Source organism: Salvelinus namaycush, chromosome 4 (assembly GCF_016432855.1).
Source record: "Salvelinus namaycush isolate Seneca chromosome 4, SaNama_1.0, whole genome shotgun sequence".
Lineage (NCBI taxonomy): Eukaryota > Metazoa > Chordata > Actinopteri > Salmoniformes > Salmonidae > Salvelinus > Salvelinus namaycush.
This window is the reverse complement of record NC_052310.1, coordinates 21,159,203-21,187,144: the sequence shown is the minus strand read 5'-3', so window position 1 is coordinate 21,187,144 and position 27,942 is coordinate 21,159,203. Positions and strand designations below refer to the sequence as shown.

The 27,942-nt window shown below is 44.9% G+C and overlaps 1 protein-coding gene across 1 annotated transcript; it reads left to right on the top strand.

Annotated features, from left to right (window-relative positions):
• LOC120046304 (caveolae-associated protein 1-like) lies at positions 1-23,432 on the top strand. Its single transcript, XM_038991395.1, has 2 exons — positions 1-944; positions 19,662-23,432. The coding sequence occupies exons 1-2, from the start codon at positions 420-422 to the stop codon at positions 20,658-20,660; spliced, it is 1,524 nt and encodes a 507-aa protein (XP_038847323.1). The 5' UTR covers positions 1-419; the 3' UTR covers positions 20,661-23,432.
• Positions 23,433-27,942: the final 4,510 nt, after the last annotated feature.

The window sequence follows — 27,942 nt, the reverse complement described above, 5'->3', positions numbered from 1 at the left end:
GAAAAAAGCTGCTGGCTCTGCTTTGACTGGAAGGGTTTCTCCGGGAAGAGTGTCATTCACATCCCAGCGCTCCTACGGTTACTTCCAAAGCAGACTTCTTCCCTGTAGACTGGACTTTGTCCAAGGATTAGGAACATAGGGAAGAGAGAGAGAGAGCCTGCTTGTGTGTTTGAGAGCAAGAGTTTGAGAGTTTGAGAGAAAGACAGGAGAGAAGTGTACGGGACCACAGAAGGGCAGAGCAAACAGAGAAGTGTGTGAGTCAGGGGACAGAAAGCAGCAAATACTGAACTGACACCCAAGGAATTCGAGTGAAGTAAAAAACAATAGCGAAAGCATCTCTTTCCAGCGTCTAATTCTTTTGAATACACAGTCCTTTGACTTATTTTCAGGTCTTCATCCAGAAAACAATCCAGAAAGTCATGGAAGTGGAAACATCCAGCCTGCACCTGGAGCTGCAGGAGCAGCAGCAGACCCTCACCGAGATCTCCGACGACGAAGTCAACCTGCCACCGTCGGATGACGAAGACTTTGGTGCCGCCAAGGAACGTTCCTTGGTGGCGCTCGCCGTGTCCGAGGGCGACCAGGAGGAAAAGGAAAAGGATAAAGTGGGCACCCAGGAGAACGGCGTTATGGTCTTGGCTCTGTTGGACAAGATCATCGGGGCGGTGGACCAGATCCAACAGACGCAGAGTGGCCTGGAGGCTCGGCAGCAGGACATGGAGCGATCAGTGACGGGAATCCAGGGCGAGCTCACCAAACTGTCCAAGAGCCACAGCACCACGTCCAACTCAGTCAACAAGATGCTGGAGAAGGTGCGCAAGGTGAGCGTCAATGTGAAGACAGTGCGCGCCAACCTGGAGAAGCAAGGTGGTCAGATCAAGAGGCTGGAGAGCAACGAGAACGAGCTGCTGAAGAGACGCAACTTCAAAGTCATGATCTACCAGGTGAGCGTTGGGTGAATGTGCTTGGGTGTGGAGTGGGGATGGGATGGAGGTGTGTGGGTGGGTGGGTGGTGGGGTGAGGGTGAGGGTGAGGGTGTGTGTGTGTGTGTGTGGATATGTGTGTCGGTGGAGGGGAGGTGTGTGGGGTGGTGTGTGAGTTGGTTGAGGGGGGGAATTGGGGCACGGCACGCACGCTTGACACCGTGATGGGTGAGGATTGGGGACTATCATGAGGGTACTGGACTGGGGGTGGTTGGCAAACAGACAAACAAGTTGAACTTCGTGAAAAGGTTCATGCTCAATTGACAGATATTTTTTGCAGATGATAGTTTGCATATTACCCGGCTGAGTGTGTACTGGCGAGGGAGAGGAGTTTGGGGTGTGGCTCACCTCAAGGCATCATTGGCAAGTGCCCAAATGACCGCTTGTTCTTTAATATGGATGTACTCCAAAGTCAAACATGCCACTCATAGATAAGTATATTTCACATCACACATCACTATGTTTGTAGGACACACTTGCCCCATGAAAGCAGTCCATCAAGCAGGGGAAAAAAATCGAGATTTTAACTTGAACTTCAAAAAGAAGTTTAACCAGTGCCACATACATTTATTAATATGTTCCACTATGTCATATTTCTATGCAATATATGTTTCATTGTTTTGGTATACCTTGGGTGATACTGGATTATATCATGCCATGTGCCACACCCTATGGTAGAAGTAGGGTCGTCCTTACTAATGTCCACTACCGACAAATCTCTGCCTTTGATCCTATTTGACACCCTACAGAGTTAAAACATACATGGCTTCACATGTGGATACAGCTCACTTCTTTGGTCATAAGGAATCTATAAGCCATTCTTTTTTTCCTTTTAAACAAGGATGGAAAATAACACAAGCACACTCGACTTCCAGATGTTTCATTTGAAAAGACACTTTGTAGTTTCGCAGCGAGCTCGGGAGCGCCGCGCAGTCTTTTTTTAGCCCGGGCCACGGTATAATGTGTAATGGCTTGCAGCTTTGCACAGCAGTGTGAGAACATTCAGAGTTTCCATCCTCCTGACTGACTCGAGTACAGCTTGGGCAGACCCCCCCCCCCTTCCTCTCTCTCTCTCCCTCCCTTCTTTTTCTTGCTCTGTTCCCTTCCCCCTTTGCCCGACTATGAGAAAATGTTTTTGTCTGTGTGTGCGCTTGCCCACAGACACACAGACACACACACACACACACACACACACACACACACACACACACACACACACACACACACACACACACACACACACACACACACACACACACACACACACACAACAAAGAGCTGTCCACTCTCCCATTTGTACAAGTCTTATTTTAAATACAAAAATTATTCAAATCAAATCATACCCAAACAAGGCAGGCATACCATACATATGATACACAAGAGCACCCAAAACTCTTTCTCCTCTATTATGTTGAGAGATACACTGGCAACACAGGAACATTTAATCCACCACAGATGAGACTGTTGCAATGCAGAGAAGAATACTACATTCTTGTAGGTTGACTCATAGGATTACTTTTTGGTTCTAATTTGATGATTGGATTATTTCTCAATCAGTACATAAATCATTTGTTTAATTAGAAACGGGTCAAATGGCAGGCGTAAAGCTAGTCTTGCTATGAGCCTTCTAAAATGAGAAATATTATCTTTTCAATGTAACATTTATTACACTAAGTCAAATTCTTACTAACAATGACGGCATACCGGAGAACAGTGGGTTAACTGCCTTGTTCAGGGGCAGAACCTTGTCTGCTTGGGGATTTGATCAACCTTTCAGTTACTGGCCCAACGCTCTAACCACTAGCCTACCTGCTGCCCCGGTTTGTTTGTGTGTTTGTGTTTGTGTTTGTATTTGTGTGTTTGTATGTGTGTGTAAGAATACATTCTGGGCTCTGTGGTGTAGAAGAGACTCCCTGAGATCCCTATCTAACTCAAAACATCACAGCCAAGTGTGACATGTCATCATATTCATCTTCATTTAAAACAACAACCACAACGTATTCTGTTTTGTGCTACTTCTCTTAGAGCCATCAAGGTCAACCCCCCCTACACACACACACAAACAAACACACATCCATGAATGCTATCAATGTTTTTGCTACTTTGGGTGCATGAGTACTGGATAGAGTACTCAGATAATAGCTTTTTGGAGCATTCCATTTTTAGGCTATTTGGAGGGGAGTTTACTGTTAGCGATTTTGGAGCATTCCATTTGTAGGCAATCTGGAAGGAAGGATACTGTTGGTGATGCCTTTCTATCTCACCCTGCCAAATAGCGTTAGGTGGTTCCGATGGCAAGATGTGTACACTTTCACTATGAGGGAGAGTCCACTAGGTGAAGTATGGTGGGGTTTTCAACCCTTCCCGGTGATTGATACACAGGGTGTGGTTCTTTGGGCTTTGTTTATTCGTTCCAGCCAGTGAGTGGTACTGTGTGTATCAGTGATGTAGAGGTCAAGCTAGGGACATAGAATATAGCGTGGGGAGGCCTATTCTTACACAACACTAAGGTTGCGTCCCAAATGGCAACCTGTTCCCTATATAGTACAGTACTCTTAACCAGGGCCCATAGCGAATAGGGTGCCATTTGGAACGCAACCCAGGAGTCAACAAGATACTGGTACCTATCAGAAACATGTTTCCTGTTAATGGATAAAAATGTAAATACACTTTGGGGTTTCTGTGCATCTTTCCAATGTTCTTTTCGAGCGTCGTTCTAAGAACTAACTCCAATTATGATGTCACGCCAAAAACATATATCAGTCGTTCCTGATATAATTGTTTTTTTTTTCAGAGGAGAGAACCTAACTCTCATCCAAGCCCATAGGAAACCCTACCGAGCCGCGGCCCTCCTCTAATACTGTAGTAAAAACACGCAGTAACTCATCCTGAAGGGAAGGTAGAAGGTTGAGGGCACAGCTGGGATGGCTTTGTAGTCGGCAGGAGCACTGGTATTTATCTTCCCTTTGCAAGTGCCTGTTAACCCTGTAGTCAGCGCCCCCACCAGCCCACTCCCTCCGGGGGCCCCCAGGCTACCACAAGTGAAGTCACGACTCCCGGCCCAGCTAAAGCCCTCTATCTTCTGTGGTTGAACCGGAGAAGCTAACGCTAGGCTAACGCTAGGCTAAGCTAATATGAGAAGCCATTGGTATGCTAAATTAGGCTAAACTAGGTTAATCTAAAGTAAGTAGGGGGAGTGAGTGGACCCTAATTAAATCAAATCAAATTTTATTAGTCACATGCGCCAAATACAACAGTGAAATGCTTACTTACGAGCCCCTAACCAACAATGCAGTTTAAAAACAAAAAAGAATAAGAAATAAAAGTAAAAAGTAATTAAAGAGCAGTAGTAAAATAACAATAGCGAGACTATATACAGTGGGGTACCAATACAGAGTCAATGTGTGGTGGCACCGGTTAGTAATATGTACTTGTCGGTAGAGTTATTCAAGTGACTATGCATAGATGATAACAACAGAGAGTAGCAGCGGTGTAAAATCGGGGGGATGCAAATAGTCTCGGTGGACATTTGATTAGATGTTCAGGAGTCTTATGGCTTGGGGGTAGAAGCTGTTTAGAAGCCTCTTGGACCTAGACTTGGCGCTCCGGTACCGCTTGCCGTGCGGTAGCAGAGAGAACAGTCTATGACTAGGGTGGCTGGAGTGTTTGACAATTTTTAGGGTCTTCCTCTGACACCGCCTGTTATAGAGGTCTTGGATGGCAGGAAGCTTGGCCCCAGTGATGTACTGGGCAGTACGCACTACCCTATGTAGCGCCTTGCGGTTGGAGGCCGAGCTGTTGCCATACCAGGCAGTGATGCTACCAGTCAGGATGCTCTCAATGGTGCAGCTGTAGAACCTTTTGAGGATCTGAGGACCCATGCCAAATCTTTTCAGTCTCCTGAGGGGGAATAGGTTTTGTCGTGTCCTCTTCACGACTGTCTTCTTGTGCTTGGAGCATGATAGTTTGTTGGTGATGTGGACACCAAAGGAACTTGAAGCTCTCAACCTGCTCCACTAATCTGTGTAAGCTCGGTCAGCGCATCAGCGATATTGACGGCTCCCAACGCTCTATTAGCAGGAACAGCTGTCTTGTGTGTATGTGTGTGCGCGCATGTCATTTATGTACATTTACTGTAAGTCCTTGTTTAATCTGTCTGATGTATCGGACTGGGCTTGGACAGCTGACTGAATGTACGTGTTGCTGTGTTCCCCTCAGAGAGGCGCTCGGAATGGGGCTACACTTCAGTGAAATGTCACTGGAATGTGACAACTCCATGAGAGGGAGTGAGTGAGTGAGTGAGTGAGTGAGTGAGTGAGTGAGTGAGTGAGTGAGTGAGTGAGTGATGGGGAAGGGGGTTAGAGAGGGAGACAGAAAGAGAGAGGGAGTGTGATAGGGAGATAAATAGGGAAGAGAGAGAGAGTAGCATGACAGGGGGGAAAATAGAGGTAAATAAGGGCAACACAGGAACATTTAATCCACCACAGATGAGACTGTTGCAATGCAGAGAAGAATACTACATTCTTATAGGTTGACTCACAGGACGACTTTTTGGTTTCTAATTTGATGATTGGATTATTTCTCAATCAGTACCATAAATCATTTGTTTAATTTGAAACGGATCAAATGGTAAGCGTAAAGCTAGTCTTGCTATGAGCCTTCTAAAATGAAATATGTGTGTGTGTGTCAGAGAAGGCTGGTGGGAGGAGCTATCGGAGGATGGGCTCATTGTATTGGCTGGAATGGAATCAATGGAATGGTACCAAACACATCAAACACACGGAAACAACGTGTTTTACTCCCTTCCATTAAATTCCAATCCAGCCATTACAATGAGCCTGTCCTCCTATAGCACCTCCCACCAGCTTCCTCTGGTGAGAGAGAGAGAGCGAGGGTCCATCTTCTTTGTGTAAGGAGTGCGTGATGCGGGTGTGTGTTTTGATCCAGAGCAGCACATATTTAGACAGCTGATTCATACCATCGGCATCCCCAGCTCTGCTCTGCTCTCTCACCTCCACTACCATCACTCCACCCTAACTCCCATCCCACCGTCCTCTCTCCTACTCCCTCTACACCACAAACTATCACCCCTCCCTCCTACCCCCCTCCAGTCCTCCCTCCACCTTAACTCCAAAACCACCTCCATCTCTCCTACTCCTACTCCCCCTCCACCCTAACTCCCACCTCTCCACACCCCTACCAACCCCACCTAGCTTTCCGTGTATGTTACAAACCACATTTCCCGAAGGAACGATAAAGTATGCTGTTCTCTTTTCTGTTTTCACATACACACCTCCAAATAGTCTACAAATGGAATGCTCAAAAAAGCAATTTTACTGTACCCAGTATTCATGCACCCAAAGTAGCAGAAACATTGATAGCATGTGTGTGTGTGTGTGTGTGTGTGTGTGTGTGTGTGTGTGTGTGTGTGTGTGTGTGTGTTGGGGGCTCTAAGAGAAGTAGTACAGAAAACAGAATACGTTGTGGTTGGAGTTTTTAATGAAGATGAATATGATAAGACACACTTGGCGATCAGCAAATGTTTTGAGTTAGAGAGGCATCTCAGGGACTTTCTTCTACACTACAGAGCCCAGAATGTAGGCTTACACACACGCACGCACACACACGATCCTTGTGAACACCGAACAATTGATTCCCATTCAAAATCCTATTTACCCTAACCCTAACCTTAACCCCTAACGCCAACCCTAATTGTAACCCTAACCCTAAACCTCTTAGCCTAAAATAGCCTTTTTCTTTTCGGGGACCGGCAAAATGTCCCCACTTGTCTGAATTGTCCTTGTTTTACTATCCTTGTGAGGACTTCTGGTCCCCACAAGGATAGTAAAAACCAAAAACACACACACAGACCATCCACTGTAATGAGTAAACACAGATACCTGTAATTAATTATTCCCAGTCATTCCTGTTACATTCATAGGAATACTATGAGGTGTTCCATTCCATTCCCCTCCGAGGCATTTTACTTTCCGTAGTGTACTCTCCTCCCACACCCACTGCGTCTAACAACACAACACAAGGGTGGCATAGGCCCATGAGTTTGGCCAAGCAAGACTATTTTCAAAAGATAGAGGACAAGTAGTATAAACGCAATACCGTATCAAATACGGTGGGCTACGTATGCACTCAAGAACTCTTTTGTAGACACAATCCATTGCGAACTGTAACCAGCCTTTGCCACCGACTCCATTCTTTCTGTCCAGGCTGTATGTACTGTTCTGTACGCTTGACTTATGGTGACTCCCAATGGGATGACAGTCACCACCGTTGCCATGGCACCCCCCTTGTTACTCTTTCCAATAACAATGGATTTCTGTTCATGAAGAGATTCATGACTCCGTGTGTGTGTGTGTGTGTGTGTGTGTGTGTGTGTGTGTGTGTGTGTGTGTGTGTGTGTGTGTGTGTGTGTGTTTGTGTGTGTATGAATGTGCATGTGTTTGATCGGAGCCCCAGACAAAGTATGTAGAGAAAAAAACCTGGCTTCCCACAATGGCAAGCTGTATCTTGCAGTGGCATTGAAGGGTGTATGGTGAAAAGTGCTCAGAGTACTTGATACAGACCTGTCGGTATCTCGGGTAACCCTATAAAGAGGCACGGTTGCTACCATAGCCATGTATAGCCCTGAGACTGCCATGGCTCGGGGCATATTTACAGCCTTGAACATGCACAAAGACGAGCCTATTTGCGATGTCTAGTAAGCAAATTCCCGTAAGCAGGACATCGAGCTATTATCGACTTAACAATAAATGTATTGATACGTGTCAAATGACCGGCATTACCGTTGGTCTGTTATGGGCCTTCCAAGAGGGGGGGGTGAAGAGGGAGATGCAAATTGGGACACAGAAGGCCCTCAACAAACCCTCTTGTCCAGAAATGAAGCCGTCCTTCAGTCAGCTGCCACTTAATTGGTACAGTGAATTAACAAGCAATAATTTGCCACGACTGTCAACTGACACAAGGGATAGTTCACCCAAATTACAAAATGACATTGACAATTCATAACCCAGTCTATGGACAATGTAACACAGCGATCCATGCTTTGGTTTTGTTTACCTGGCAAATTATTTTGGCGGGTGAACTATCCCTTTAAACACCAACCACATCATGAAGTCATGGCGGGCTGAAAGCCACAAGAGATAGAGTTTCGCAGGACAAAGACTTAGACCGTTGGTTCAAATCCAAGCCAACGTAAACAGGAACCTGATCCCATAAAGGCCTCTTCCTTCTCACAATCAAACAAGTATGTGATAGTTGCTATTTTTAGATTGCAGCCCCCCCTCCACCTCCAGTTCCCGTGGGCCCTGCGAGCGGCTACTCGAGCCGGAGTCGCCACTACGCCAGCTGTCTAGATGTGTCTTCTGTTTTCCTGCAATTCCGTCGGTTGACAAGCTCTCTGCCCGAACGTATGATGTCATACCGGAGAGGATAAGGCCGCTACCCTACCCGCCAAAGTCCCCCGAAAGGAATAAACTCGCAAAAATGAATGTTGAATGTTCTACATTTTGGCTAGTAAGTGAGTTAAGAGAACCAAAGCATTCCTGATACCTTGCCTTATATGGCACTGTAGACCGGAGAGAGGTGAACAAATGGATTTGCCCTGTCAAAGACGTAAAGGTTTGAGTATGAGAGTTATTCTCAGGGCAGCTTCTAACATGTACATTTCCATCATTGTGTTGTGAATCACGGGTTTCAATCTTGAATTCAAATGGGAAACATTATGGGCTTGTAATGGTAATAACATTAAATTCGGCTGTATGTGAGCCATTTGGATGGTGTGCAACACTAAAAAAGGTAAAACGAGAGGGCTGTTTGAGAGCACTGTCAAACACAAGTGAGTGAGGACTGTGTGCGTATCCAAAGAAGAAGGGGGCACTTCCTTTAACATTGTTCCTCGCCACACTACTTCCCACTGGGCACAGACGTCAGTTCAACGTCTAGTTTTGACTTAACATTTGGTTGAGTTTTCAACTGACGCGAATGCAACGTGAAATCAACCAAAAAACGTCACCATGTCATTGGATTTAGGTTCAAAGTTGGGTGGAAAAAAAGACAAAATTCCCTTAAGTTGAGGACTTCTTGCAAACCCAATCAGTTTTCCACGTTGATTCAACGTTGTCATATTGATTTTGGGGGTTGAAATGACGTGGAAACAACGTTGATTCAACTTGTTTTTGCCCAGTGGGTTGAGTCTGCACTCAGACAAAGCATAAATCAACTTAAATCAAATTGTATTTGTCACATACACGTGTTTATCAGATGATATTGCGGGTGTAGCGAAATTATTGTGTTTCTAGCTCCAACAGTGCAGTATTATCTAACAAGCAATATCTAACAATACACACAATCTAAAGTAAAGGAATGGAATTGAGAATATATAAATATATGGACGAGCAATGTCAGAGCGGCATAGACTAAGATACAGTAGAATAGTATAGAATACAGTATATACATGAGATGAGTAATGCAAAATATGTAAACATTATTAAAGTGACTAGTGTTCCATTATTAAAGTGACCTGTGATTTCAAGTCTATGTACATAGGGCAGCAGCCACTAAGTTGCTAGTGATGGCTATTTAACAGTCTGATGGCCTTGAGATAGAAGCTGTTTTTCAGTCTCTCGTCCCAGCTTTGATGCACCTGTACTGACACCTTCTGGATGATAGCGGAGTGAACAGGCAGTGGCTCGGGTGGTTGTTGTCCTTGGTGATCTTTTTGGCCTTCCTATGACATCGGGTGCTGTAGGTGTCCTGGAGGGCAAATAGCTTTCCCTCGGTGATGCGTTTGGCAGACCGCACCACCCTCTGGAGAACCCTGTGGTTGTGGGCGGTGCAGTTGCTGTAGGCGGTGTTACAGCCAGACAGGGTGCTCAATTGCGCATCTGTAAAATTGTGTGAGGGTTTGAGGTGCCAAGCCAAATTTCTTCAGCCTCCTGAGGTTGAGGAGGCACTGTTGTGCCTTCTTCACCACACTGTCTGTGTGGGTGGATCATTTCAGTTTGTCAGTTATGTGTCCGCCGAGGAACTTGAAGCTTTCCACCTTATCCACTGCGGTCCCATCAATGTGGATAGAGGCGTGCTCCATCTGCTGTTTCCTGAAGTCTACGATCAGCTCCTTAGTTTTGTTGATGTTGGGTGAGAGGTTATTTTCCTGGCACCACACTCCCAGGGCCCTCACCTCCTCCCTGTAGGCTGTCTCATCATTGTTGGTAATCAGGCCTACTACTGTTGTGTCGTCTGCAAACTTGGTAATTGAGTTGGAGGCGGGCGTGGCCACGCAGTCATGGGTGAACAGGGAGTACAGGAGAGGACTGAGCACGCATCCTTGTGGGGCCCCAGTGTTGAGGATCAGCGAAGTGGAGGTGTTGTTTCCTACCTTCACCTCTTGGGGGCGGCCCGTTAGGAAGTCCAGGACCCAGTTACACAGGGCGGGGTTCAGAACCAAGGTCTCGACCTTAATGATGAGCTTGGAGGGTACTATGGTGTTGAATGCTGAGCTATAGTCAATGAACAGCATTCTTACATTGTCATTCCTCTTGTCCAGATGGGATAGGGCAGTGTGCAGTGCGATGGCGATTGCATCGCCTGTGGATCTGTTGGGGCGGTAAGCAAATTGAAGTGGGTCTAGGGTGTCAGGTAAGGCAGAGGTGATATGATCCTTGACTAGTCTCTCAAAGCACATCATGATGACAGAAATGAGTGCTATGGGGCGAGAGTCATTTAGTTCAGTTACCTTTGAATTCTTGGGTAGAGGAACAATGGTGGACATCTTGAAGCTTGTGGGGACAGCAGAGTATGTCCGTAAACACTCCAGACAGCTGGTCTGTGCATGCTCTGAGGACACGGCTAGGAATGCCGTCTGGGCCGGCAGCCTTGCGAGGGTTAACGCGCTTAAATGTCTAACTCACGTCGGCCACAGAGAAGGAGAGCCCACAGTCCTTGGTAGCAGGCCGAGTCGGTGGCACTATGTTATCCTCAAAGCAGGCGAAGAAGGTGTTAAGCTTGTCCGGAAGCAAGGGCGACCCCTGCGTTCTCTCTACTGTATCAGGAATACTTTGGCACTGCTAGCCATCTCACAAACTTAACCTAGCATGGCTCTGAGGTATGAACTCAACATCATGTTGTTGTTTTAAATTCTAGCACAGTGATGTCAGTTCTTTATGACAAAAGTTGTACTTGTGACACTCCAGTTGTGTGGTTTATTTGTTTCACTTTGGTTGGTTGAATGGACTTACTGTTGGTCTGCATCTGCGAAATTATTCAACTGTAACATTGACTAGCCCTGAAGTGTTTTGAAGATGCACATTTACAGCCTTACATCTCGAACAGGCACAAAGACAAGCCTATATGCGATATCATATCTAATAAGCAAATTCCTGTAAGCAGAACATCAAATAGGAAATCATGTGATCAGATTAGTGCATTTTGTTATTTAGGACCGTTTGTGAAAGGGAATCATCGGTCTGACTCACTGAGAAATCTTTAAGACTGTTTCTGGAAAATAGCAAGCTATTATTAGAAATGTAATGGTTTAGCATTATACTACCACAGTATAGGCCTAATGCACTAACTATAACTAAATCACGTTACAATGCCATAAGATAACAGCTGACACTAGTTAGTCAGGGCAGACCTTTTCAGAGGGGGAAAAAAATAGGGGAGTCCGTAAGGGTGTGCTGCTTATCTTTCAGGAGTCAGGGGTCAGCTAGTGTTGGCCAGGCATGGGCTTACTGTAGCTCATAAAGGAATTGTACGGTGAGAGTGTACTTGTCCCTAAAGGGAACTTCTCTTTGTGTTCAGCGAGAAAACAAAATTCCAATGTTCCTCATTGAAAAGCAATGCTTCATGTCCTTTGTACCATATGTTCACTGAGTTACACAGCTTTCCTTATGATATGACATAGTGTGTCTACTGAATGATACGCTGAATAACCATCTTCCTCTCTCCTGCTCCACCCTCAGAAACCATTCAAGAAGGGGTGGAAAAGTGTTCTAAAAACAGCTCGGGGAGTCCCAATAGCAACAACATACGAAAGTCAAAGTGCACTCATCCCTATAGGAACAACGTTGTGGAGTCAAAGTGCACTCATCCCAAAGGGAACAGCATAGGGGAGTCAGAGTGTACTCATCCCCAATAGGAATAACATAGGGGAGGCAGTGAAGGTGTTGCTGTGGCCAGTTCGTGATCACAGGGCAGAGGAGGAGAGATGTCTCAACAACAGAGCTTGTGATTCATCGCGCTCCGTTCCCCCCGAGGGACCTCCGGCATGCCATAACTTTATATAGCAATCTCTCCTCTCCCTCTGTGACTCCGACGTTCTCTCTCTCTCTCTCCTCCTCGCTCGCTCTTTCTCCCTCTCCCCTGTATTACTCTTTCTCTCTTTCCACATTTTCTTCTTTCTCTTTCTTTATTTTCTCTCTCTCTCGCTCTTTCTTTCTTTCTTTCATTCTCTATTTTCTCTCTCATTCTTTCTCTAGTTTTTTCTCTTTCTCTGTCTCTCTTTCTTTTTCTCTCTCTCTCTCTCTATCTCTATATTTCTCTCTTTTTCTCACTGTGTCTATTTTCTCTCTCTCTTTCTCTCTCTCAAAGGGCCAGGGGGAAATCAGAATGGAAAAAAGGAGCAGCCATTCTCCCCCAGAGGCTCTGTCATTGTTTGCCCATCACATGCTTTCCCACACACACACGCCCCGTAGGCACAGATCCAGGATCAGCCTCCCCTCCCCCAATTGTAATCTTAACCATTAGAAGGGGAACACACAACTGACCTTAGATCAGTGTCCCAGACTAGGCCTAATACGATCTTCAGTCAGTGGTTTGCTTTGGAAAGTAGTGCAATTAATTGAAACGTTAGTCCAGTGAAGGATTTCTATTTCAAGGCAGGACGTTTCTTTCATTTAGGGTTGCGTCCCAAATGGCATCCTAATCCCTACACAGTGCACTACTTTTGACCAGGGCTCAAAGGGACTTAAATTGAAGGGCATGAAATTATTCCTAAAAGGGATATGTGCTAAAGAGCGACATTTTCGTGATGCATAAAAGTTCAGATGAATGTAAAACTGTTTTTGCTCCATGAAAACTGAAAAGGGAGGAGGACAGAGAGGGAGTGTTGGTGAGAGAGGAATTCCTCTGTAGCCCGGCAGACACACACACACACACACACACACAGTAAAGAAGCTGTACACATGGCAGTGATGAGTGGTTCTACTGCGATTTGGTTTTTGGGGCTGGGCTGGGCTGGGCTGGAGGAAAGCTTCCATGGTGAGCCTCACCCGGGTCCTCGAGCCTTGCCGCGGTCAAACGAGGTCCTCTGACACATGCCTGTTTGTAAAGTGCAATTTATTTTTCCTGCTGAGGTCGGAACGTGGAAATATCGACAAAGCATAGACTCAAGGACAGGCAGATACTCCCTGTCGGTATTAGATAGAACGTAGCAGTTCCGCCCACCTTGGGGGAAAACAACCCATGGTTACCTTGGTTACCTAATTTTTCAAACGTGATTTTCTTGTTTTAGTCAATTACAAAACTACATTTAAGAAAAGTACAACATGTCTAAATATTACTTTTCATCTTTGTCTGCTCCCGAGCATTCTCACTGCTTAGAAAAACGTAATATTGTAGGGCTTCCCTCATGCACCGTTTTATAATGGCGCTAGTGAGTGCTAGCTAGCTACCAACTAAAACATTAAGCTAGCCAAGACCAACAATACAAACAGACTATACAGCTACTAGTAGTGACTGAAGTTACAAACAGACTATACTAAAAAAGTTAAATGTCTTACCTGTGATTAAATGTTTTGCACACACATAGCTATGAGAAGTCTACTTGGGTACGGATCCCCACATTTCCCACGTCGAATAGCCTGAAGCCACAGGGCTCTTCTCGCAGGCTCTATTTCCTACATGAACCGTAGGTCCGCACGAACAAAAAATTGACGAAGAAGTTGGCTCTTTTACAATGGATGTCAATGTTAAAGAATGTTTGTTTCTAAATTTGTGGGCGTGGTCCAGGGGAATTCCTTATTATGATATGAATATTGACTCGGAATATACGTGTAGTAAAGTATAGTGGTGATGGTGATGGTAAGGATGAGGACATTAATATTAGAATATGAAGGATAGTTGTCTAGGAATTTTTATTGTACCCACCTACATCATTTTTGCACATGGATTACATTTGCACATCCCACCACCAAATCATTCCACAAGGCAGAAAAGCAGGCCAAAAGCAGAATAGGGTTGCGGATACTGGACAGCCAGAGAGAGAGAGGGAAGAGAGGGAGGTTGGGGAAAAAGAGACAGACAGAGAGAGAGGGGGGGGCACGTAGGCTTGTTAGTGAAAGAGTGGGACTTATTTGTGCTGACGGCACGGGGCTGCAGCCAGCTGATCTCAGCATATGAGCACCCCCCACCCACCCCACCCCCCACCCCCACTGCAACACAATGACAAGGCATCCAGGCAGCAGTTCAACATGGGTCGCCTGTTTTTGACTTAGCTAGCCTCGCCAGCCCCCCACTGCCCGTTTGTGCTGCTTGCAGCAGGGCAGATACATGTTTAACAAAATAGACCTTTGCGTGTGTTAGTGTTGGTAGTCATAGGTGGATAGTCAAATTTCTTTCTACATCCTGTAAATAGCCTTTCTAACATACCATTGTTTAGAATGTTTTGTACTCAAAAGGAGATGATATAGCCTGGTTAAACCAGACTGAACGTGATGCTCGTTGTTGTTCCACATGAGTTTAACGTTCAGTACAGTATGTACACTGGAGTGCATTGTGTGGTGTTGAATTATTGTGGATAGACCACCCTCACACACACACACACACACACACACACACACACACACACACACACACACACACACACACACACACACACACACACACACACACACACGTGTGCTCGCGCCTACACACACACACGCGCACTCTAAGTGGGTGGCAGAGGCACTCAGCGAGTGTGAGTGTAACCGCACTGTAAACACCTTTGAGACAGATGACTTTTCCACAGGCCATGTCTCAGAGCTAGTGCACCACTCTCTCCATGACTAAGACTAAGTGAATGAAGGAGGGGGGAGGGAGAAAGGGAGAGGGGAGGGGGAGGGAGGGAGGAAAGAGATGGTAATAGAGAGAGACAGAGAAAAGAGGAAGAGATGAAGAGAGGGAAAGAAGAATGAGAGATGGAGGGAGGGAGAGAGAGAGAGAGAGAGTCAGAAAGGAATTAGAGGGAGACGGAGAGAGAGAAAGATAGAGGTAAAGAGAGAGAAAGGAATTAGAGGGAGAACATCGAAGAGAAAAGAGAGAAAGAGGAGAGAAATTAGGAGAAAGAGGAGAAGGAAAGAGAGAGAAAAATAGACTGCATTCACCACTGCGGTCCCAGCACACGAAGCAGCGGCTTGGAGGGAATTTCTCTGTGGTGGTTGCTAAGGACAACAGAAGAGTGTGTGTATACAGTACACTGTAGCTGTGTATCAGTGGTGGTAGAATGGAACGGTCTGAAAGGGGAGGTCTGAAATCACAGAAAAACCATAAGCAGATACATACGCACACACACATTACCCCCACCCCCCACCATCCTACATGCACAGACACACCACACCCTGCCTTGACTGACACCAAGAAGCACAAGATAAAGATTGCAGCCCATGTGATGATGAAACACAAATCATAGACTACTCCCAACACTACAGGACACATTTAACCCTGGCACAGAGTGTTTTGCAATGCCTGCCATTTGTAATTGATGGGCAAAGTTCAAATCAAATATGGCAATGTTACTGTATGTATTGGGCAAGTTTTCCTTTGCAACATTTAGACACTTCCACACACACAGATGTGCACGTGCTCACATGCTCACACACACACAGGCATACATTACCCCCCCCCCCCCCCACCTTCCTGCCTTTCTGTCTATCGGTCTCCCCCTCGTCGGCTTCTGTCTCTCGGTCTCCCCCTCGTCGGCCTGAGAGAACAATGTCCTTTTAAATCAGGAGGGGTCAGGATATCAGTCACGCCAAGGTGAATGCCTGGCTTCCTGTCACACTCCCGTTGTAGCCCTAATGGCACCCTATTCCCTATAAAGTGCACTCACTTCGACCAGTCAAAAGGAGTGCACTTCATAGGGAATAGGGTGCCATTTGGGACGCAGCCCACTCTTTTTCCATGTACACACTTTCCTCCGTTACACCCCCCCGTTTTGGCTCCTCAAGAAGCCTTATATAAGTGCCTTGACCTCTGAACTTCCGTTCTTTGAAGTTGCATACTGACAGATTGGAGGTCTCCCGAGCTGGGCCGGGCAGAGATATTCGCTGTAGGGGGGCAGATTAAAGTCAAGAAAGGGCACATGTGTCTAGTTTTTACCATCCAATATCTAAAACTCGATAGCTTAATCATATTTGTATTCGGAGGGTTACTTTCACACAAGGTGGGTGGGGGGGGAGAGGGATTTAGGCAGGTATGCTGTGGAACTTGTAGACCGGTGCATCACAGGAGGCTGCTGAGGGGAGGACGGCTCATAATAATGGCCGGAAAGGAGCAAATGGAATGGCATTTAACACCTGGAAACCCTGTGTTTGATGTCTTTGTTACCCCTCCACTTATTCCGCTCCAGTCATTGCCACGAGCCCGTTCTCCCCAATTAAGGTGCCCCCAACCTCCTGTGCTGTGCACGTACGTGCCTGGCGGTCTCAAGCCGATTTGATCGGTACGGAAGGAGTAAATGGGATTTGAAATAAGAAAAGGTTAAGGAAGTCGAGTCCTTACATAGACCTGCAATGAAAAAGGCGATTGTAACAGACTGCGAAAGCATGCGCTAAGAGCACATTAGCCTTATATTTTATGAAAGTTGTCCCCGGGGTGGAACAAATACGAACAAATCTGATTGGTTTGGTTAGGTACTTGGCTGCTAGGCTTGTGCAATATACCGTTTATACCGTATACCAGGGTATTTCGAAATGCCAACGGTAGGATTTTCTATGCTGTTTTAAAACAAACAACAGAGACTTACAGCAGAGACATTCGAACAGAGACATTACAGCAGAGACATTAGAACAGATACATTAGAACAGAGACATTCAATCCCTTCCTGGATCAAGATCCCTGTTGCCTAAATTGTTTTGTGTGTAAAAAAAAAAGTGGTCATAAAATGTTTGCCCCTAGTGTGCACATTCGGTAATAACTCATACGGTATGGTACAGAAATGGTATGACGGTATAAAAAAAAAATCGGGATACCGCCCAACCCTATTTGCTGCTCGTTAAACCACGCCCCTTGACCTTTTCGCCAGAACAACTTTGATAACATACAAGGCTAGGAAATTGTTTCAAGAAAACCCATGTTGTGCTTGTGATATAAATCAATGTAAGACTCTCTTCCTGGCAGAATCCCAAATGGCACCATATTCCCATTTACAGTGCACTACTTTTGACCAAAGCCCTATGAGCCCTGGTCATAAGTAATGCACTACATGGGGAATAGGGTGCCATTTGGAACGCAACCCTGTGTACTACTAAGGAAATAAGGGTTCATCAGTCAAGGTTGGGTTTACCCTCGACACCACTAGAACACAATGCATGACGAAGAGTATGATCCCAGTCACAGAACAATGAAACACAATAGGGAGTTCTCCTCTCCCACCTGCTTTGACGTTCCAGTTTTTTTCTTCCAATGGCGATGCAAGCACATGCTTTTCCAGACAGCCGTAAAAGCATCATCACCTTTGTGCTTATCAAAATAGCCGGCGGTGTCTCCCTCGTTTAACTCAGCCAAAAGGTATTTCTCGCCCCCCCACCCCACTCCCCCACCGAGCCCCTTTGTTAATGCCTTTTACTGTTCCTGTTTTCCTAATGGTGGGGGTTGGGGGGGAGGAGACAATGCACAATATTAGCTGGAGACCCATAGGAGCCATATGGCAGTGTAAGCGAGTGACTCAGTGAGATTGCCGTGATGGAAAAAAAATAAAAATAAAAATATTTTCCATTAACAAGCCGGAGCATTGTACGCGGGTTTGGCAGAACGCAGGAACACACGCACACGGGAAAAGAGCGAGGGGCTTGCGAGCCTGGAATGCGAGGAACAGGAAGAGGGAGAGGCGGGCCAGGACGATGAGAAGGGACGGGTGGGAAAGGGGAATGGGTGGAATGGAAGAAACGACAACAATGACTTGAAACGTGCCTGTGCTGTTCAGAAACACTCGTTGAGGCAGGTCAAGATATCAGGTGTTTTTGAGAAGCAGCTATCTTGGTGGGTTAGATCATGAAAATAAAGGCCTCATCCACTATTTTACCTTTATTTAACTAGGCAAATGAGTTAAGAACAAATTCTTATTTGTTCAGAACAATAGATTTTTACCTGGTCAGCTCTGGGATTTGATCTAGCAACCTTTCAGTTACTGGCCCAACGCTCTGACCTCTAGCCTACCTGCCACCCCTAGGTTAGATTAATTGATGACTTTCTATCCATCCTCATGTCAATAAGGCATTAACACCAGTGGAGCCTGTTCTTTGTACATGTGAACGAATTTAACATTTGTTTAAGAGCATACTTCCAAGTTTTAAAGAGTGTACTTCATTCCTCATTGGAAAACCCTCCAAAAACATTTGGTCTGCACATGGGAGTTACACACAAACGTTTCGGTTGAAAGCTGTCTTTAGTGTCTAGCTTCCCCAGTTCCAGACAGGTGATGTGATGCAGTGAGCCTTGGTTAGGAGATGGCGTCTGACTCTGAACGTGTGGCAGCCTGCAGGTAGCTCAGAGGCCTTGAAATCACCATGTTCCTGACAGGAAAAGCCTGGAGGTCTCTCCACCCCTCCAGTGTGCACAAACATTTAAAAGTGTGTGTGTGTAATAATAAAAATGTGTGTGTGTGTACATTAAGAAAGTGTGTGTGTGTGCAGTGCAAAGGAGGTGAGGAACATGACTCACCAGCATCAGGAGTACAGGCGTTAAACAATAGAGTAATTAAGGTACACTGATTGCTTCTGGCAAGGCCGGGATCCAATACAAAGCTTGGAAGCTGAAGGTTACTTGTTTTTTCATGCCAGAGAGACACGACAGTGGAAAATGTAATGGTTTTGTAGTGGAGTGGAAATATGGAAACGGGAGGGGGGGGGGGGGGGGGGGGGGGGTATTGTTGGGAGAGGAGAGGTGTTCGGGATCTCAGGCTTTATCACAACCACTGCAGAAGCACCAGGGTTTCCGCACACACACACACACACGTGGACACACTTTGTCTGTTTCACACGCACACACACTCACAAACACACACATGCGCAGACACAAATGTTGTTTTACCAGTACAAACCCAGGGCAAAGGTTCCCATGTGGGATTCTCATGTCAGACTTTAAGACGTAACCTTAGCAGAAACTAATGCAAGACCCAAGTCCAAACAAGTGTTACTGTTGCTTTGAAGTTCAAAGTTAAAGTTCCTCATGAATGTAGTCAAAGAAAGGGTAATGTTTGCAATACAAATGTGTAACTTCAGATACCCATGCCCTGAATAATTTGACTGAACTATTATTGTCAATAAGATATTTGTGGGGGGGGGGGGGGGGCAAATTTATTGGTCTAAGAAAACATATTTATTGGTCCAAAAACATATTCTCTGACGTATAGAGCATGTCTATCATCTGTTTTAACAGCTTCATGTCTCCTCTTATCTGCAGGATGAGGTGAAGATTCCGTCTAAACTGACCGTGTCAAAGTCCATGAAGCTCTCAGAGCTGGTGGAGGGAGGAAGAGGCAGCGTGCTGGACCTGAAAGAAGGAGCCGAGGAGAACGGAGAGGAGGGAGAAGAGAAGCCCCACTTGGACCTCTCCTCTGACGAGGAGGAGCTGGAGATCGAGGACGCCATCGAGGAGTCGCGCACCGAACGCATCAAGCGTAGCAGCCTCCAGCGCGTACAAAACATCAAAAGTGCCTTCTCCAAGGAGAAGATGGGCTTGACCAAGGAGAATATGACCAAGACCAGGGAAAAGATGGGCTTGACCAAGGAGAAGATGACCTTGACCAAGGAGAAGATGGGCTTCAACAGGCAGAAAACCAATAAGGAGAACGTGGAGAAAATCCCGAAGCCAAACGCCAAAGAGAATTTCGACAAGACCAAACAACACGCCAAAGAGAACTTCGACAAGACCAAAAAAAACGCCAAAGAGAACTTCGACAAGACCAAGCAGAAGACCAAGGAGAACCTGGAGAAGACGCGCCACAACATCGAGAAGAAGATGGGCAAGCTGGGCACGCGCATGAGTGTCAACCCCGAGCAGAAGGAGAAGATGAAGGTGTCGCGGCAGAAGGTGATGAAATCCTTTACCCCCGACCACACCGTCTACGCCCGCGACAAGACCGCCATCTACAAGGTGCCTCCCTTCACCTTCCACGTCAAGAAGTTCCGCGAGGGGGCCATGGAGCCCGTGGAAGTCCAGGGGACGGAGATGGTGGAGGTATCCCAGGACCTGAACCCTTTTCAGGGACTGGAGGATGACTGCCACGAGGGGCGTGTGGATCTGGATGTGGACGTGGATATGATGAATGGAGGAGGAGAGGAGGAGGGGATGGAGGATGAAGAGGAAGAGGAAGAGGACGAGGAAGACAGCCATTCCCTGCAGGAGATGCACGAGGACTCGGAGCATGTGCTGGTGGAGCGGGATAGGGACAGCGACTAGGTGAGGAAGTGGAGGAAGAGGAGGATGGTGAACGAGACAACTTGCCTAATCCCAAAACTGCCCACTAGAACCAAACCCCCTGAGCGCCTTGTGTAGATCTAAAAAGGACTGGATAGGTAGAAGCAATACGGTAATAGCTACCTGTTGTCTTCTGCTGTATTTCTTGCACCTGTCCAATCCACTTTACAAAAGTGTCTAAGGGGGAGGGGCTATGGATTTATTTTGGGATTGGGTGCTAGAGAGGCCATGAAGAGAAGAAGAAAAGGAAGAAGAATGAGACAACAAACAACAACATGGAGTTAGAAGGGAAAGAAAGGGAGAGAATGGGGTGGTAAGGAATACAGAATAAAGTTTCTATGCAGTGAAAAAATTATTACTCTGAAGGGGTGTGGCCATATCCCTTGGGAGAGAACAGTATAATATTCCATCAACTTCCAAAATCATGTTTAAATTGAAATGCTAACGTCACTCACAAAAGCTGTGAATGGAAGTTAGTAAAGTGCAAATTTAGTTATCACCTGTATGTTAGATATTTCAGTAACACTTTAGTAACAGTCTAAAAAAAAGGATAACACAGACCATTAAATGATGGGAAAGTGTGGCCACTTCGGTTTTGAAATGATATCAAGCGTAAAAAGCACAAAAATGAAAATCTTTATAAACGGCACCGGGTTAAAGTAAATAAATCCACAAATAGAAATATATATATTTTTAAATATCTTAAATGACCACGTTTTCCTGAATTTGATTATATAATCTTGAAGCCCATTAAAAAACAGTATGGGACTGGATCCAGGAGGTAAGGCAAAATAGGCAGTCACTTTCCCATTGTATAAGTGATTATAAAATATCGAAGCACTGCATTAATATATTCATAAATGCTTATATTAGTTTACCAACCTACAAATAACCAAAGGTTGACATAAAGTTTACAGTGACATACCATTTTTGACAGAATAATGAATGATTATGTAGTGCTTTTGGATATTTTATAAATAATTTATTACTTAATTCTTAATATTATTACCCACCCACACACTTTTCCTATAGGCATGGTGAATAATGTTGTGATTTGACCAGTTCATGTAATTTGGGTGTATTTTCTTGATAAAGATGGCATCTTATGCCATCACCTTTTTGTTGTTTGTGAAGAAAGAGTCTAACACAGGGGTCTGCGCTCAAATGAAGGATCCTAACATCTGCAAGAAACACAAAATGGTTGTGAGACATTTATGGAATGTCACTCGTGCTGTAGGTAGACTACGCACACATGTATTCATTCACTGCCTGAGTTTTAGATAAGAAAGGACATTCTGATGAAATCTCAAGTCATTAAAAGCTCTGTTTTTACGCGACAACAAAGATAAGGAGCAATTTTATACGATTTCTTCACAATCCTGGTGGAAAAATGTAAATCCTGCCACGGGTGTGCTATATAAACCTTGTACAATAGCAATCATTTGTTTTATCAATGTTTTATCAAAGTTTCTTATGTGTTGAGTTTACGGTAGACTAACCAGCCACTTACACACTCATTTTCCCAACACTTTTTTATTGTCTACTCTCTTTAAAAGTGTTTTGATGAGGTCCGCCACCTAGTGGCAATGTATGGTATTAAACATAGGGACATTTACAACGCAGCAGCGCTGACGCCAGCATCTCCTTACGAAAGCCGCCCATCAACTAGTACTTTTTCACTGATGTAGGAGCAACCCTTAAACCCCAATGGGCTGATACCAAGCACTTGTTTTCCCTGACATTTCTAACCTGGCTGATGCAAGTCAACTGTGCTTTGATTCTCTTGTTGCGTTTAGAATCAGAATGTTTTTAATATCAAATTCAACCCTTTTTTTAGTTTTATTGACACATTCACTTGTTTTGTGAAGAGATAATATAAGGCTGGGGTTCAATGTAATCCTGACCTAATGTGTGCATGCTCACAGACTCACAGTCACGGACTATTCCAACAGCACATAAATGCACCATCACCGTTGCTAATGATCTCATACAGACAAGTTCTCCATTTTATTTTAAAAACGTGCATTTTAAACTCAACCGATAAATAGTTGGATTAATTGATCGAAGGTGAGGCGAAACATACTTTTCCTCCAAAATGTAACAAAGGGGGAGGCAGTGCTCCAGTATCATTGATGTCCTGGGTCTTGTTCATTGTGGCATAGAACAGAAAACATTTTAAAACGGAACACGGAAATGAACGTTTCTTATTGGACAAGTCAAGGTAGTCCCTACCTAAAAAGTGCATTTTCTTTCGCTTGGTGCCTAATGAACACGGCCCAGTTTCCAAACCCAGACCTGAATAATCCTGTTTTTTTTCTACCATTCATTTCCGTGTATGTAAGTGTATATAATGTCAATCACTGCCATAGCAGTGCAACTGCCTTTATTGCAAAACCAGTGAACCTTCATTTTCTTCCGCTGTCTCCAAACCCTCTGTGAAAATACTTGCATTAAGCAACAAACAGCCATGAATTACATTTTATACTTACTTTGTACACAAAGCTTAAATAACATTCAGCAACTATGATTTTTAAAAACAGTGCCTTTCCGGCTTTTAAGAGACATTTTAAACCAACTGGGGGGGGACCCCACAACTAAAGTCTATGTTTACTAAGACACTAAAGCCTATGTTTAAACACCCCCCCCCCCCCATCTCTTTTTCATGTTGGTTAAATAATGCATATGAAATCTGTACCATGTAATGACTCATTCCCTAACCACTAATACTTTAATAAAAGCTAATTTGATTCACAATTGCTGTATGTCCTCATTGAAAACACTGAGATGATGATCCCAAATGAAAAACAAGCTGTAGTGTATCCTTGCAAGTACAATTTATTTTACTTTTAATTAAGTTGTTGCATGTGGTACAAGTAACATTGTGAATATTATTCAGCAAACATATAAACCACAGAGACCAAAATTGTCTATAAGTGTATGTGGTGCACTAGTCTCACTATCTTCCATACCAAGTTTTCCATAATGTCTCAAATGCACACTTTTCAGTTATAGTGCAAAATATAGCGCAACAACTAAGTCAAAATACTTTAATGATCAACTACAAATGACTTGTCCCCTTGAACTGTTCAGCAGTGTTCCGCTCCCGGACTGACTCAACTAAGCTCGATGATGATTGGTCCCTTTCATCTGTCAATCAAACTTCCACCATTGACGTGCACGCGTCTCATCATTACGCGTTCACGTTCATTCGAGAACCAAAGGCTCAGTCTGTTACACTCGGTTTTAATTACACCTCTGTATATGCAAATGAACCACATTTATTATGCACTCTTAGAAAAAAGGGTTCCAAAAGGGTTCTTCTGCTGTCCCCATAGGAGAACCCTTTTTGGTTCCAGGTAGAACCCTTTTGAGTTGTAGTAACCTCTGCGGAAAGGATTCTATATGGAGCCCAAAAAGGTTCTACCTTGAACCAAAAAGGTTCTTCAAAAGGGTTATCCTATGGGGATAGCCAAAGAACCCTTTTAGGTTCTATATAGAACCTTTTTTTCTATTAGTGTACTGTACTCTATGATATCTGCAATCCCAAATCAACCTCTAAAGCTCACAACAATGGTACCAGCAGACTGCAGCTTTATCACTGAGTAGGTGTCAGTATCTCCACAGAAGTTCCAACACGAACAAAGAATCCAGGATAGAAAGACTTAGTGAATGTGGTCTGGACTCTGTGGAGGAGGGTCATTGTGTCAGAGATGCTATAGAAGGACAGTGTTCCTGCCATGTGGTCCAGGCACACCTCTATTCTGGAGGAGCAGGGGACAGGGATATCAGTCCTGTTATTACTGTGGATAAAACAGTGGCTGAATGAAGAGCTGTATAGCCTCCAGGATTGATCATTACCCCCAAGCACACACTCATTACTATCTTCTTTCGTGCTGATCCGTTTATATATGAGACAGCTACATGAATCCCTTCCCCGCTCCACTCTACCTTCCAGTAGCAAGTTCCAGAGAGACACTCTCTACACAGCACCTGTTGGTAGGAGGGAAATCTGTCTGGATGGTTAGGAAATGACTGGGCCTAATCATTCCTGGTCACCTTACTGTTCTCCATCAGACAGACACATGCTAGTATGTGCTGTATTGGGATCCAATGTCAGCTGGCAAGAGACTAAGAAGATGAACAATAAAGTGAGTGACAATGTTTGCGACCATGTATTCATTCGTAAGCGTGTGTATGCATGCACATGTATGCACGCCTGTTTATGTTTTTGTGTGTGTGCATGCATGTCTCCGCTTGTATGTATGCTTTTATGTGTGTGTGTGTGTGTGTGTGTCATGCACTTCTGTTTGTTTGTTTGCTAATGTTGTTTGTTATATTTATTCCAAATACTCCAAACAGATATGTTTGTGTTTGCCTGTTGACTCACATTTTGTTTTAACTCCTCTCTGGTCTTGGGCTCAGCAAGGTGGTCAATCTGAAATGTAGTCACTATGGCGACAGACAGACTCAGTTCACAAGACAAACTATTCCATTTCATAAACATTAACCATATACAAGGTAAGATAGTACGTTATTAATCCGCCAGAGGGGAAATTTGAATGCACCAGCCAATACATATATTACCAACAGATACACCATAAACCACAACAAGGACACACAGACATTAAAAGCAGCACATCATAAATGAATTTAAAAAATAAATAAGTGTTCGTGTCAAAAAGCCTCATAGCATATGGTAAGAAGGATCTGCGGAAACGTTCTGTTTTGGCCTTAGGTAAAATAGATCTGTCTGCCATCGCACTGCGATGCTCCAGGCAGGAACTGTGGAGGGTGTGGCTAGTGTTGGCCTCTATACTTGTAAGCTTTTTGAGGGTTTCATGCAGTTCCTATTAGATTTTATTTTATGACTAGCAAAACATATTACTTGGTGTTGAAATACAATTTACCAACCTTTCCCAGATATCTTGTCAATTTCCTCCTTGCATATGTCCTGCAGTCGATCTTACAGTTCAGACACTGATTTCCTCAGATGCTCAAAAGAGACGTCTGGATAGACAATGATGCTGGGTAAGGCTTTAGATCCAGGAGAGACACAGTGAGACTGGAAACTCTACAGAGAGAGGGAAACAGTAAACGGGATTGAGCACATTTCCATGAAATCTAGAGATAGATGTACCTTATCATATGTAACGGCTAAGTTAGTGACGTCACCTGGAGAAAAATGGATGTGATCCTCTGTGTGTGAGAGCTGCTTCAGCTCAGCAGCTCTCCCCCTCAGCTCAGCCACCTCCTGCTCCAGTTGCTCCAGGAGTCTTTCAGCCCGACTCACTTTAGCTTTCCTCCTGGGCTACTTTGCCTTCTCTCAATGGAGCAGATCAGAAAAGATCCACTCACAGCCTCTGCTGCATGTGCTGAGCGCTGTTAGGACACAGAAAGTCGAGGGAGGTCCATTTCAACCAGGCCATTCACTCAGTTCTCATCAGGAGCCCAGACAGCCTGTATATGTAAATATACAGTACCAGTCTAAAGTTGACACACATACTCATTGCAGGGTTTTTCTTAATTTTTTTCTACATTGTAGTACAATAGTGAAGCCAACAAAACTACGAAATAACACATATGTAAGCATGCAGATTCCCCCCAAAAAGTGTTAAAAATCTAAATCTAAAATATATTTGAGATTCTTCAAAGTAGCAACCCTTTGCATAGACAGCTTTGCACACTCATGATAAGCTGTAGACCACACTACCAATAGAGTTTTCATCTATATTTTTCATAGCCGTCTATTTACCACCACTAACCGATGCTGGTACTAAGACTGCATTCAATGAGCTGTATTTGGCCATAAGAAAACAAGAAAATCCAGAAGCGACCACTTCTTGTGGCCGGGGACTTTAATGCAGCCAAACTTAAATCCTTTCTACCAGCATATCACATGTGCAACATGAGGAAAAAAAACTCTAGGCCACCTTTACTCCACACACAGAGACGCATACAAAGCTCTTCCTCGCCCTACATTTGGCAAATCTGACGATAATTATATCCTCCTGATTCCTGCTTACAAGCAAAAACTAAAGCAGGAAGTACTAGTGACTCGCTCAATACGGAAGTGTTCAGACGACGTGGATGCTACACTGTAGGACTGTTTTGCTAGCACAGACTGGAATATGTTCCGGGATTCATCCAATTGCATTGAGGAGTATACCACCTCAGTCATCGGCTTCATCAATAAGTGCATCGACGACGTCGCCCCTACAGTGACCGTATGTACATATCCCAACCAGAAGCCATGGATAACAGGCAACATCCGCACTGAGCTAAAGGCTAGAGCTGCCGCTTCAATGAGTGGGACACTAATCCGGATGCTTATAAAGAAATGCCGCTATGCCCTCAGACGAACCATCAAACAGGCAAAGTATCAATACAGGACTAAAATTGAATCCTACTACACCAGCTATGATGCTCGTCGGATGTGGCAGGGCTTGCAAACTATTTCGGACAACAAAGGGAAACCCAGCCGCGAGCTGCCCAGTGAGCCTACCAGACGAACTAAATTAGTTTTATGCTCGCTTCAAAGTAAGCAACACTGAAGTATCAATGAAAGTACCAGCTGTTCAGGACGACTGTGTGATCAATCTCTCCGTAGCAGATGTGAGCAAGACCTTAAAATAGGTCAACACTCACAAGGCTGCGGGGCCAGACGGATAACCAGGATGTGTACTCAGAGCATGCGTGGCCCAACTGGCAAGTGTCTTCACTGACATTTTCAACCTCTCCCTGACTGAGTCTGTAATACCTACATGTTTCAAGCAGCGCACCATAGTCCATGTGCCCAAGAAAGGGAAGTTAACCTGCCTAAATGTCTACCGCTCCGTAGCACTCACGACGGTAGCCATGAAGTGCTTTGAAAAGCTGGTCATGGCTCACATCTACGCCATCATCACGGAAACCCTAGACCCACTCCCATACCACTCCAACAGCAGCATCTGTGGATCTATCTCAATCGCACTTCACACTGCCCTTTCCCACCTAGACAAAAGGAACACCTATGTGAGAATGCTGTTCACTGACTACAGCTTAGCGTTCAACACCATAGTGACCTCAAAGCTCATCACTAAGCTAAGGAGCCTGGGACTAAATACCTCCCTCTGCAACTGGATCCTGGACTTCCTGACTACCTAGTATGGCAAATGCTCGGTATCCGACCATAAGGCGCTACAGAGGGTAGTGCGTACGGCCTAGCACATCACTGGGGCCAAGTTTCCTGCCATCCAGGACCTATATACTAAGCAGTCTCAGAGGA